The 12954-nt window shown below is 41.8% G+C and overlaps 1 protein-coding gene across 1 annotated transcript; it reads right to left on the reverse strand.

The window, feature by feature from the left end:
• Positions 1-295: 295 nt before the first annotated feature.
• On the reverse strand, positions 296-8795 carry LOC118561432 (immunoglobulin kappa light chain-like). Its single transcript, XM_036133523.1, has 6 exons — positions 8592-8795; positions 8184-8499; positions 3695-3741; positions 889-1191; positions 699-764; positions 296-601 (listed from the first exon to the last, which is right to left on the reverse strand). Exons 1-6 carry the CDS (start codon positions 8632-8634, stop codon positions 468-470), a joined length of 909 nt encoding a protein of 302 aa, XP_035989416.1. The 5' UTR covers positions 8635-8795; the 3' UTR covers positions 296-467.
• Between the last annotated feature and the right edge of the window lie 4159 nt (positions 8796-12954).

Here is a 12954-nt window from a genome sequence, read left to right on the forward strand (position 1 = left end):
TGTCCTTTAATCGATTCTCAGCATGTTGCTCATCAGCTGCAGTGTGTGATGAAATATGTTGGACAAAGACTCAGAGTTAGATGGAGCATTGAAGAACAAACACAAACAGTTTATGAGGTCATTTTATCCACAAAAAGGTTTTAATAAAAACAGGAGTGATTGTCCACAAAGTTGTGTTACAATGAAATAAAAAAGACCAAACTGATGACAACAAACCATCAAATCTGGAGCTGACAGAAAATAATCAGAGAGGATCTAAATGTAAAGTTACTAGAACACAGATTACAGTCAGGACAGAAATATGTCATCATCTGGATGGAAATCCTTACAGGAACTCTGTGAAGCTGCAATAAAAAGATTGACTTAATGTGCGACTTCAAGACGTCAGAAGAAGCTTTAAAAGCAGCAATCAGCAACGAGCAGAGGAAGAAAAGCTGGAGAGAAAGCAGAGAGTCAGCTCTGTGTGTTCAGGTGGTGGACGGTCCCTGGTTTGTGAGCATCATCAGCAGAGAGAGTCCACAGCAGTACACCAGACTCTTGACTATCAGCACTGTGTAGAGCAGGCAGAGCAGCTTCACCCTGCACTCAGACTGGAAGGACACTGGCAGACACACACAGACACACACACCTCAGAAATCTACAAACACAGCTTGTGATGAGCTGAAGCTGATCATGGATTTGTCAGCAGGTGATCTTACAGTCAGCTTGCTGCAGAGCTGCCAGGTCTGGTCTCTCTGGAGGACAGGAGGCTGGAGCTGGAAGCTCTGAAAGAGAAAAGGAGTCAAAGCTTTGGAGCTGCAGGGACAAATGTGCGTCCTCTGCTCCTCTGCTGTCTCTGACAGCGTCTCCACATCAAGCTGCTGAACACAGTCACCAAGCCTTCATTACCTTGCAGGCTGTGGGCCTTCACTGGGCCCCCCTCATGCTTGACAGAGCAGAGGTATTTCTGGGGGACGTTAAGGTCCAGATCCAGCAGTCTGATGGAGGCGCTGCGTCCCGACTCTCTGAGCTCCAGCTGCTCTCCCTCTCCCACATCCTCCAGACCACCGTCCTCCTTCTGTCTTTGCCAGGAGATGTGGACCAGAGGAGGAAACATGCCTGAGGCCAGACACAGCAGGTAGCTCTTCCCCTCCAGGTGGGCTCTGGATGCTGCTGGGTACACGCTCACCACGGGCTTCACTGGCAGCACATCTGAAGGTTGACAGCAGCAACAAGCAGCACAGACACACATTCACACAGTCAGCAGCAGCTTGCAGCTCTGCATTCAGTCTGATCCTGCAAACTCCATGGACTCTGATCCCTGAACTACTCATCAATGCAGCCCAGAGTTACCTGCAGACTCTGGATTCACCTTCACATCAGACACTGACTCATGGCAGCTTCACCACAGCTTCTTCTCTCAGAGCAACTGGGCTCTGACTGGAGGACATTTCTGGCTCCTCTCCCACCTCCACTTACTTCACTGGAGGAGGAAGAAAAGCTGCTTTCACCAGAAATGCCCCACACACACATCCAGCCTCCAGTTTCTGTTCTGCTCAGACTTCTTCTCCACAATCTTCATGGTTCTGATGTTGTTTTCTCTCAGCGGAGCCTGCTGGGCCGTTTGGAGGTCAGCTGGAAGCTCAGTAACCAGCAGATATTGTCCCTGGAGGAACTCTGCTCTCTTCTGGGGCTTAACAGAGGAGCCATCTTGGAGCCTGAAAGCTGCTGCTTTGAGTCCAGCTTCCTCCTGCCTCATGCTGATGTGCCCCTGGGCAAGGCAGTGAGGCCCTGGCTGCGTAGCGCCCTGCCCTGCGTAGCGGTGACTGAATGTGTGAGACTGGCTGAACGTGGCTCTAGTTGAAGCTCTGAGTGGTCGGTATGAGCAGAAAAGCTCCACAGGAATTCAGTCCATTTGCTGTTCTCACGTCTATTTACAGTCATTTAATAAATGAGAATCTGGTTCTGATGAGGCCCGTTGGTCAGAGGAACAGAACCTTTAGAAAATCACTTTAAGCAGCTTTTAAACATGCTTCTCATTCAGGACACATTTCTGCATTAAAATGGCTTTTATTGCTCTGATGTCATTTTCTGACCTTAATCTCGTGTTTTCATTCACTGTCAGTAGAAAATCAGCAGAATTAACAGAAATTAAAGCATTTATAGATTTTTGTCTTTCTGGTTTCATCATTTTCACAAAATAAATCAGATGTTCTGATCCGACTGTTCCTCAGTACTTCAGTGTTTTTATGCGACTCTGAGCTTCACTGACATCATTAAATGATCAGAAAATGACAAATTACTGTTTTTTTCTTTTTCCGTCATTCATGTTCATAACAAACATATTTAACAAGAAATAACATTTCAACATATATATTCTATTTCACATTTAGATTCTTTTTTCAAACAACACAATTATATACAAAAAACTTTAATTCTCAAACCAGAAGAAAATCCTAAATTCTCCTATAATTAATTTTTCTGCAGTAATTTAGCTTAAATTCGGCAGATTTCTGACATTTATCTGATTCTAGGAATAAAATAAATGTAAACAAATGTTTCAAAAAATCAGTGATGATATCATATTTCTATTTGTTCGAGATAAAATGGTGAAATCTAAAATCTGCTCGTCCAACACGTCATTAAATACTTTCAGATCTTTGGTTTTTATCTGCAGTTTTTCTTTATATTCGTGTCAGAAATGAAGCAGCAGACATTTTATAAATAATTTCAAGATTTTTTCTCATGTTTGTTCTTTAGTTTTATTATATTTCTGTTTGATTTAATAGATTCAAAATATGAACAACTTTGACCAACAACATTTATAGCCTGAGTTGTTTTTATTTATCAGAAAATATCAACTCACCCGACTGAGAAATATTTCTTTGTTATTTAATGTTTAGAAACTTTTCTTCTTTGAAATATATAATTTTATGTTAAAAAGATTTAAAATATGTATTTAATTTTACCCAAATTTAAATATTTATACTTTTATAATTGTTAAAAATGTGTTTTATTTAAATGCTAAAAGGAAAAACTTTAACATGAAATCATCCGTCTCATTCTGTCATTAATGACGATCAAATATAAAATATTAATTAAAATACCATCTTCATCATTTCTCAGTAAATATTTCAGCTTTCAAACACGTTGACTCTAAATAATATTTTTCTCTCTGTGACAGAAATGAGAGAGAAAAGGCGTCAGAGGAAAGAAGCTGTGCAGTAAACGGGCCGGGCTCCGGGTTCTGACCCAGAACGGCTGCATCCAGGAGCCACAGGGTGAGAACGTGGTGCCGCTGCTCTCCCCACTGATCCACCCTGCAGCCTCACTGAACACTGTTTAAAAGCAGCAGAAGAAAATCCTTTGATTCATGGCAGCAAAATGCTTCTGTTGCTCCACTCTGAACTTAAAACCAGAACCAGAACCTTTGGACCTTTGGACTCATTTTCAGCAGATTTCATCTCTGCTGATCAGAAACATTCAGGATTTATTACCAAGAAACTTTACAACCTTTAGAAACTTAAATGTTTGATTCATTCAGAGAGATTTTTGATCCTTTTGTGTCTAAATTATATTTGCATTTGATGCATTTTCAGCACATTAAACAGGAATATTTAAAAAAAATTAATAAGTAGTTTAAAATCCTGAAGCAGCAGAAAGTGATTTAAAGACATTTTAACTTCGATAATAAAACAATAAATGTTGTTCTTACCTGATACAAACAGTTTGGTTCCAGAACCAAACTGGAAGTCATAGTTACTGCCCCCACAGTGAGAAGGACTGATACAAAAACCTTTCTGCTGTTTTTCAGTCTGATTATCTTCAGTTTTTCTCTCTCAGCTTCATGTAACACTGAGTTTTAGCTGTTAGTAAATGTTTAAAGAAGATTTTACACTAATTAGACTTTTATCAGCAATATTAGCAGATATTACAGAGTCAGAGTTACTGAAGGTTTTCAAATATTATTCTCTAATATTATTGAAAATACAAAAGTTATATCATTACAAAGTTCAGAGACTTTTCACATGTTTCTCCTAAATTCTTGATGTTTTCATGGTGAATTCTCTCCTAATGATAAAAACTAACATGTAAATGCTGAAGCAGCAGAAAGTGACTTTAAACACATGTGAACTTGTCCAATCAAACAATAAATGTTGGTTCTTACCTGTTCCATCCAGCTGCTTCCAGAAGCACAGATGGTAGCAGTATCCTCCACACAGGGACAAAGACTGCTACCAGAAGCCGTCTGCTGCTGAATGGCTCGGCTGAGGAGAAGCAGTCCAGATGATGAAGCAGGATCAGCTTTCAGCTCCATCATGTCTTTCTCTAATGTTCACATCAACATGACCGTCTCTTCTTCTCTTTTCTTTCAGCCACACTAGCAGCATGGTTCTGATGCTGATGTCAGTCAGTGGCTCGCTCCACTACTTTAGTCCACATGGACTGGATCTGGGAGTTAGTTCACATCTTCATGTTGTCCTCAGGATCAAGTGGAGGAAAGTTTGCTGCTTCTTCATGACTGGATGCAGATGTAAAAAGTGTCTGAATGAGAAGCAAGCAGTGGTGGAACATGAGCTCATGTTCAGGAGATCAGAGCTGAACTGTCTTGGAGAAGTTGCTCTGAGCTCCTGTCTGGATCCTTGGCAGAACATCAGAAATGTGCTCTGAAGGTCCAAAGTAGGAGTGAAGGAAGCTCTGCAGACATCCTGGATGAAGCCTCTCATCTATGCCAGTGTGTTTCCTTCTTTGTTGGCATGTTGTCTGGCTGAAAGTCTTCAGTGTGTTCAGTCTGAGCTGCAGCTGCTGAAATCTCCTGAGATCATGAATGCTGCTTGGTGGTCTGTGGTTTCCTGGAAGCTGAAGGTGTCATGAAGCAGAAAGAGAGCTGCGTCTGAGCTGGGAACCAAACTGCCTCCTTTAATCACTCTACCAACGTTTCAAGGCAGGAAAATAGAGCCGAGCAAAGACCCCGCCCCTTTTCAGACTCTCCCCTGACAAAGATGGAGGGATTCCTGCAGCGTCAGCACTTCTCTCTGACCTCTCAGCATTAACAAAGTATTTTTAACACTTTTACCAAGTCGGGTAAAAATTACAGTTTTTATTGATTTCTTTGACCTGTTTGAAGAAACTGGCAACCTCTCAATCTGCCTCATCACCATCTCAGCAGAGCAAAAGACACCTCTTGCAAATGAGTTAACCCATTCTCGTTGGTTTGACACATTTTCCCGCCCTTTTGCATAACAGTTAACGCAGATGTCATTCATTCAGTCCAAACTCTATTGCTTTAGTTGTGGTAGCAAAACAGAAACCATATGTTCCAAGCTCTTAGAAACTTCTTGATCAGAAACTTCTTGTCACATGTGGATGTGCCCCTGGGCAAGGCACTTAAACCCAAATTGCCTACCGAGCTGTGTCTCAGTGTATGGGGGGTCGTGGCCTAGTGGTTAGAGCAGTGCGCTTGCACTCAGAGAAGGATGCAAGTACCCGGTTCGATCCCCACTGCCTGCACTCTGGGTCCCTGAGCAAGACCCTAAACCCCAGATTGCTCCACAGGCGCTGCATATGGCAGCCCACTGCTCCCCTATTACTATTACTAGAATGAAATCACTGAAGCACCTGACTTACACCATTTTTCAATTTGCTATCAGTTTGCAGGATTTACGTAAATCATTAGAAAATAATCAAGTAAGACCCAAACACAGCCTTTGGTTCTGGCCCTTGGTGATAGATTAGCCTGTCAGGTCATCAGGAGTCAGAGCGGGGGCGGTTCTAGACCAGGGGTGGGGGGGCAGCGAACCAGAATGAACCAAAAAGGAAATATTTCATCGTTCAATATATCAGAAGGTACAAAATCAACTGTGACCCAATAAAGCAGCTTCAGCTGTTAAAATAATCTGACAGCATCTTTATAGCACAACGTGTTTCTGTAGGAGAAAACATTTCTATGTATCAGAACATTTTCTCAGCTTTAATTTGAGCCATAATATATAATCAGATAAGAGTCAAATATGCTACATCCATTTTATTTATTTTTACAGATAAGTCACATTCCACCTTAGAACAGCAGGTTTTGTTGATGAGACTCAATGCATAGCAATGGTTCCTGTATGAATGTGTCACTGTCAACATGTCCTGATGCTTCTCAATCATCCAGGTAGAAACTACAAAAAGGAGGAACAGAAACAGGACAGGTCCTCTGAACGGTTCTTCTGTGCTGAAATGTTTCGTCTCTTCTCCTCAGACTTCTTCAGTCAGAGCAGTTCCAGATAAACTCAGTCAGCAGGATCTTTGCTCAGTGGATCAACAAGTTTAACCATGAAAATCAAACTGCTTGTTCACATGTAAAAGAGGACCATCTGCCTTGCTGTGACGGCCACTCATTGTTCCCTGGAGGCTGACTGATGCTCACAATAATAACATTAGAAGAGGGCAAACTGGAGCCTGTTTAGTGATGGAAGTTTCTCTTCCCAATAATGGCTCCTTTACTCCTCTGCGAAAACAATGTTCCTCCCTATCCAGACTGAAGAAGTCTGTTGGAGAAGAGACTAAAGGCTTCAATAAAGAAGACCTATCCATCCTCTATCTTCCTGTGTCTCTATCTCTGTCTACAGCAGCGTATAGGGGTTGTCCTAGTCACTAATATCCAGTAAGAAACACCAGGAATCACAGACAACAATGGAGCTGAAAGCTCTGCTGCAGTTACTGGCAGCAGGTGGAGTTGATGTGAGCTAATTGACTGTTGACTGAACTGATTGAATAGTGGCTGATGGCTGAGAGGAGACAGGCTGATGGCAAAAGTCCAGAAAAGTCCAGAACAAGAAGGAACAAAGACCTAAATCATGACACTTAAGGCCTCCATCCATGGGCTGAAGGTGTTCCTCCTGCTCCACCAGCACATCCCTGACTAGACACAACTGTGGCTGATGAATATATCGTCTCCTACGGCTGGAGAAGCTTTCCTGGACACAGCTGCAGACAACAAGACAAAGTCCTTAAAGAAGCAATGATTGGACGAGCAGAAGCAGAACCCAGAGGAGTGGACCCCCTTCAGACTCCAAGAGCGTCTGTCAGGCGTCTGAAGGATCAGTTCCACCAGCCTCAGTCATTTAGTTTGATCTTCCAGGAGGAAATCTGCCCGAGGGAAAACTTTCTGATTTAATGGACACACACTGAGAAGCAGCTGAACTACAGAGGGAACAGAACATTCTTCACCTCACAATTCTCTTTATTTTCTCTGGATTTAAAAGAATGGAAACATCCAGTTGGACCAGAACTGGACCAGAACCGGTCCTGGATGATTCTCCTCCTTCATGATTATCTCCAGCCAGACTGAAGAAAATGAAGACGAGCTAGAATGATTTTACAGTCAGAGAAATTCATGGAGAAGAACAGGAGCGTAGACTTTATACACAGATATTACTGTCATACAGATCAGCCTGAAAACAGCTTATTAAAAAGGAGAAATTTCATCTTAGATTAAATATTATTTTATTTATCGCTCTATTGTACTGTTGAACAATTCTGACATGATTAAAGGTTAATTAAAAACCTTAAAAACAACAAAAAATGTATTAGGGGCAAAATAGAAATCTAAGCATCTATTTAGATTTAAAAATAAATAAAATCCCAAATGCTGACCTGAGATCAGTCCAAGATTTGTCTTTTAAAGTAGAATAAAGTGAAATGATCTCCTAAATCTGCTGAAAGCTGTTAAACAACAAGATCTGCTGGAAGTGTTTTACTGAGAGATTATTAACATTAATAAGAAGCAACAGACTTTATTCCAGCAGCAGCTCAGAGATTCTCTGCTTTGTTTCTATTTGTAAAGTTTACTTTAGCATCTTTGTCTTTTTCTAAGCTTAGAATGAAAATGCCAGCATTAAAACCAGAGACAGTTGTTGTTCAGCCTCTAAATGCGTCTGAGATGAAGGTGAACAATGTGTGAATGTGATCTGGAATCAGCTCCTCTCTTCATGAGCCAAACACCATCATGGCTGGAATAGGAAGAGATGATCTGTTCAAGCTGCTGAAGAGTTGTTCTATTCACAACAAAGACACCAAAGGGCCTGAAGAAGGAAAGCAGCCATCAAGCTTCACTTCTTCTCCTCTAACAGGAAGAAGAACTGTGCAGCTCAGACATCTGTTCATCTGGAGGTTTTTGTTCAGGCTGCACGCATCATTTCTCACTGTGGGAGCTCCACACCACACAGCTGCAGTAGTAGGAGGCTGAATGATCTAGTTTAACTTTATCTATCTTCAATGCACAGCCGTTCTGAATTCTCTCTGATGAGAAATCATCTTTCTCAGGATGATCGTACTGTTTAAGAATTTCACAACTACTCTTATAAAAACGAAAAATTATTTTAAATGTTTCATTCTCTTTCTTCTGGTACCAGTAGGTCTCATCATTATAGTAACACTGATGAGTTCCTCCACAGCTGAAGGAGACACTCTGACCTTCTCTCCTGGTCAGAGATAGATCCTCCTGAAGCAGCTGTGCTGCCATGGCAGTCAGCGCTGTAGAGACACAGACAGACAGGTGAAGGTTAGTGTGACAGTGTTGGCTCCAGGTGGGCTTTGCTGGCTCCTGATTGGCTGCAAACACTCACCTGAACACAGACAGCAGAGAGCAGCAGCTGGGAGGAAAAGCATTTTGTGCAGTGGTGTTTCCTCTGGTGAACCTGGGGAGAAGTGGCGCTCTGATGCAGCTGAGGCCAAACAAGGACGAGCTGTGAGATCAGACGAGGGCCACGTGGTTTCTAGCAGCTCCTCAGAGCTCCCATCAGCCCCTGCAGCCCACAGATCACACTGCTGCTGCTGATTGGCTGCTCAGCTCAAGCTGCTGGCTGCTTTCATCGTCTGGATTTGAATCTGACAGCAGAGGAAAAAATCTGCCTGACATGATGCAGAAAGACTAAAAACATTCATGTTCCCACAGAGACATTCAGCTTGGTGCTGAATTTAGGATCACAGACTGTTGCTGTTCTTTTATCTCTCTGCAGGTGTAGAAGCAGACTGAAGATGTTATATTCTCTCTCCTTTTCCTCTCCTCTATCTTTTACTGCCTTTTTCCTCTGATCTATTTTTGTCACAGTTTCTCCCTTTTAACGTTTGCCTGACCTTTTCTCTTCCTTTCTTTCTCTTTTTGTTTTACATTTCTGTTTCCGTTTCAATTAAATTTGAAACAATCCTGTTAGAATTATATGAATGTAATCATTTTATTTTTATTTAGTTACAGGCATTTAGTCTGTTTTAAAGAGCTGGCTTGCAGGAATGTTCTATTGTTTTAACTTCCCACAGGGAGAACAGATGCTCCTCCCAGACCAGGAATGTCTTGCTGTATATTATAATCATATATGTCTCTGTATGCCAAACCCCATGTTGCAAACCCCCCTTGTACCTTCTTTTGTGTTTTAAGCCCCATGTTGTGAACTCCTGAATCCTCCTGCCCCCCCGATGTCCGACAATAAAGGAGAAAGACAAAGGTAGATCTAGGCAGACGGGCCGGGACTGTGATGGAAGGCGTCTCAAGCTCCTGGCTCCTCTGCCCTCTTTCTGTTGGAAGAGTCTAAACTTGTATTTGTTTGGATTTCGTTCTAGGATAAAAGGGGTTATTAAATATAACCCTATCAAATCCCAAAATAATAAAAAAAATTACATATTGTCAGGGTTCTTTAGGCTGTGCTGTACAGCTTCTGTCAGCGCTGCCTGCTCTCTTCTCTTTCCCTATCACAGGTAATTGTAGCTGACAGGTGTGCATGGCGCCCACCTGCACCTCGTTTCAGCAGCTCCAGCCTGGAGCTTAACAGCATGTTGCAGTCAGCTGAAGGACGCCAGAGTGTTAAACCGTTGTGATCGCCTTGTGCTCTGGATTACTCTCCAGATGCTCTTTCAAGTGCTGAAGCTTAAAATCAAGTTCCTGAATCCACTTTGCTCAGATTCTGCTCTGGCTTTCCCCTCGAGCCCCTTGGTATTACCAAGTCGGACAAGAGTTCCCTTCCCTGGATTCACCCTGGTTCCTTCGGCTGCTCTCTGCTTCCTGCTTCCTGCTGCAGTGCTGCTCAGGCTCCCCGCCTCCGTTCCATCTGTTCACCTGTCACTCGGTCACCTAGTTCCACCTAGAGAAGAGTTCCACTGAACCCGTTCTTCCGCTCCACTCCCCCCGGCTAGGTTACCTGTGCCTGGCGGTAAGTACCCACCTTACAGTTAGATTCTCATATCTGCCTTGCTTAACCTGTTCTTTTTCTCCCACAGTGTTTTGATCCCAGCGTCTCGATCACTGTCGGCCGCTCACTCTGTCAGCCTTATTCTCAGTGTATCTCCCAGCCTGGAATAAATATCTTTAAACTGCTCTTGCCTCCCGATTGTGTTCTGCATGTGGACCAAACACCTAAAAACCATGACACATATATAAATCAATTGAAGCACTATGGAGAAAGCAGTAAGGCTTCACTCGAGAAAGTAAATGTGGATCGAACTCTAAACAATAATAACTGAGTTCCCAGAGTTACTGAATAAGGAGACGGTGGGGATGAAGTTCCAGCACTTTTATTGAAAAACAGAGATCACATCGATGGAAAGTAATCGCACCCCACGGTCCTGCTGCAGTCTGTTTCTGCCCTGTCTCTGTCTGTCTCGCTTTCTGTTCTCCCTAATACTGCACAGTGGCCTTGGCATGAGACAAAACAAAGACAGTCTATCCTAGACAATAATCATCCTGCACAGCATCTACGCAGCATTCAGCCTTGCACTCAGCAAACAGTGGATCTCATACACAGCCATCATGTCTCCAGGCCTCCTATGTCCGAGTGAGGCCATAGTGACTTCAGAATAATATTTTTGTAACGTTAATTCTGTTTTCTTTCTCTTTTTTTACATCAAGACAATAATTCTTATTGCCAGAAAGGAAAGGTAAAAAATATAAAATACAAAAATAAGAGTGTAAAATAAAACTAGACCGGACCTTGAAGATGTGTTGTTTATTTTTTATTTTAATCGTTGATTAAGTCTCTATTAATGGCCTGCAGATAATATTCTTTACCATCTAAATATTTTTGTATATTTTGTATAAGTGAATCTAACAAAACAACAAACCAGAACTGAAAGCCTGTGGATGAAATGTCTCCATCAACATTGATCCATGTGTTCCTCAGTAATCTCTGCAGAACCTTTGGGACGGGCTGGTCCGCTGGTCCACATCTCCATCCATCAGTGGTTACAGGTCCACCCTGGACTGGCTGTCCGTCATTTAAAGGGACAGGACTCTCTAAAAGCTAAATAAATAATCCCTGTGATGCTAAGAAGCTAAAACATTTATTTATTTCACATTAAATCATAAAAATTAAAGGCTGAAAAATCACAAATGATATCAAGACACAAAATACATAGAAACAACAATTAGAAACCAGAACATGTTTCAGCTTTTAAACCGTGCAGACATCCTATCAGCACCTCTGAAACTGATGATCCTGGATATCAGCTTCTCTGCCTCCCTCTGCTGGTCAGTAGATGAAACTGCAGCATCCATGGATCTAAAGACCCAGCTCCAGGTTCTGGTTCTGTTCTTTAACACACTGGGACTGCTGCCTCTGTGGGTTATAATCAAATATTTATTCTGAAACTTTTCCTGAAAGTTTCTGTCTGTAAACGAGGAAACCAGCGAGAATAGATCAGAGTCAAAATAATTAATTGATCCTAGACAGAAAGGATGTTGTTATGGTCTCTCGGTTTAAATACAAATCAAAGAAAATGAATAGAATAGACAAAATATCTGTTCATTATTTGTAATGTAGAAAACAAAAAGTGTTGAAAAATAAAAATGTGTTTCCAGACATCAGATAAAAACCAGTTCAGATTGATTTTAAACAATAATGATTTTCCAGAGAAGGATTTCAGGAATCAGTTTCTGGAGGACGACCCTGACGTTCAGTCCCAGCTTCATTAATCCTGGCAGGATGTCCAGCAGCTGCTGATGTTGCTGTGAGCAGAACCACGGCTGCTGCTGTTGGGATTCAGCTGGAATGGACCGGCTGACGTATTCATGTGATGATTAACTTCTGCGTTGTGAGATGATTAGAAGACTCACGAGACACTGGGAATGTGTTTGGAGGCGCTCTCCGTTTATTAGACCTGAAAATCAAAATATGTAAAATTAGCATTTGTTTCAGATTTATATGAAACAATATTCCAAGGTAGCATATGTTGTATATCGTGATCATAAAAAGCTTAAGCTAGTGGCTCCATCAAGTGCAATAACGGTCTAATAACAGCTGAAATGTCAATCTGCAAAGACTTATCATTAATAAAGAGAAGACAAATAAACATTTGGACGATAGAAAAAAAGGATTGCAGTAGATTGTAAAACTCATTCCTTCCCTGAGGGACAAATAATAAAAAGGGAAGAAGAAATAAATACCTGTGGAACACCAGACAAAAGAAGAAGAAACAGGAACAAAGCTGGAGGACCAAATCCCCAAGAGACACCAAGGAGCACAGGAACCGTCAATTATGAACAAACAACTTCATTAATAGCCAACTTTTGTTTTATAAAATAAATATCAACAGAGAGACCTGTTACATTCAGCCCCTTAAACAACACAAAATTAAACATAATAAGAAAGAACATATAATACAGGTCAAACAACTCACCACAGTCAGTGGACAAAATCAGCAGAAAACCAACAACTAAAAGACTAAGTGGCAACAGAAAGCTACTAGACAGGCCGTGGTTCCCCATACACCACATTACTTTGGCCATTTCCTTTACCCAGAATACCAGAAATGAAAACGTTGACATGCCGTCTGCATAAAAAGCAAGTTGCTGACTCAAAGAATTAGCAGTCACATGACCAGGAACACAGACTGGTGCTAAAACCAATCAGAGATCTATAACAGGGAGAGAACTCTGATCCACAACAGGCTCAATCTGAACCATTGATTCAATCAACCTACATACTGACTGAATGACTCAGA

Source organism: Fundulus heteroclitus, unplaced genomic scaffold (assembly GCF_011125445.2).
Source record: "Fundulus heteroclitus isolate FHET01 unplaced genomic scaffold, MU-UCD_Fhet_4.1 scaffold_63, whole genome shotgun sequence".
Taxonomy (NCBI): Eukaryota; Metazoa; Chordata; class Actinopteri; order Cyprinodontiformes; family Fundulidae; genus Fundulus; species Fundulus heteroclitus.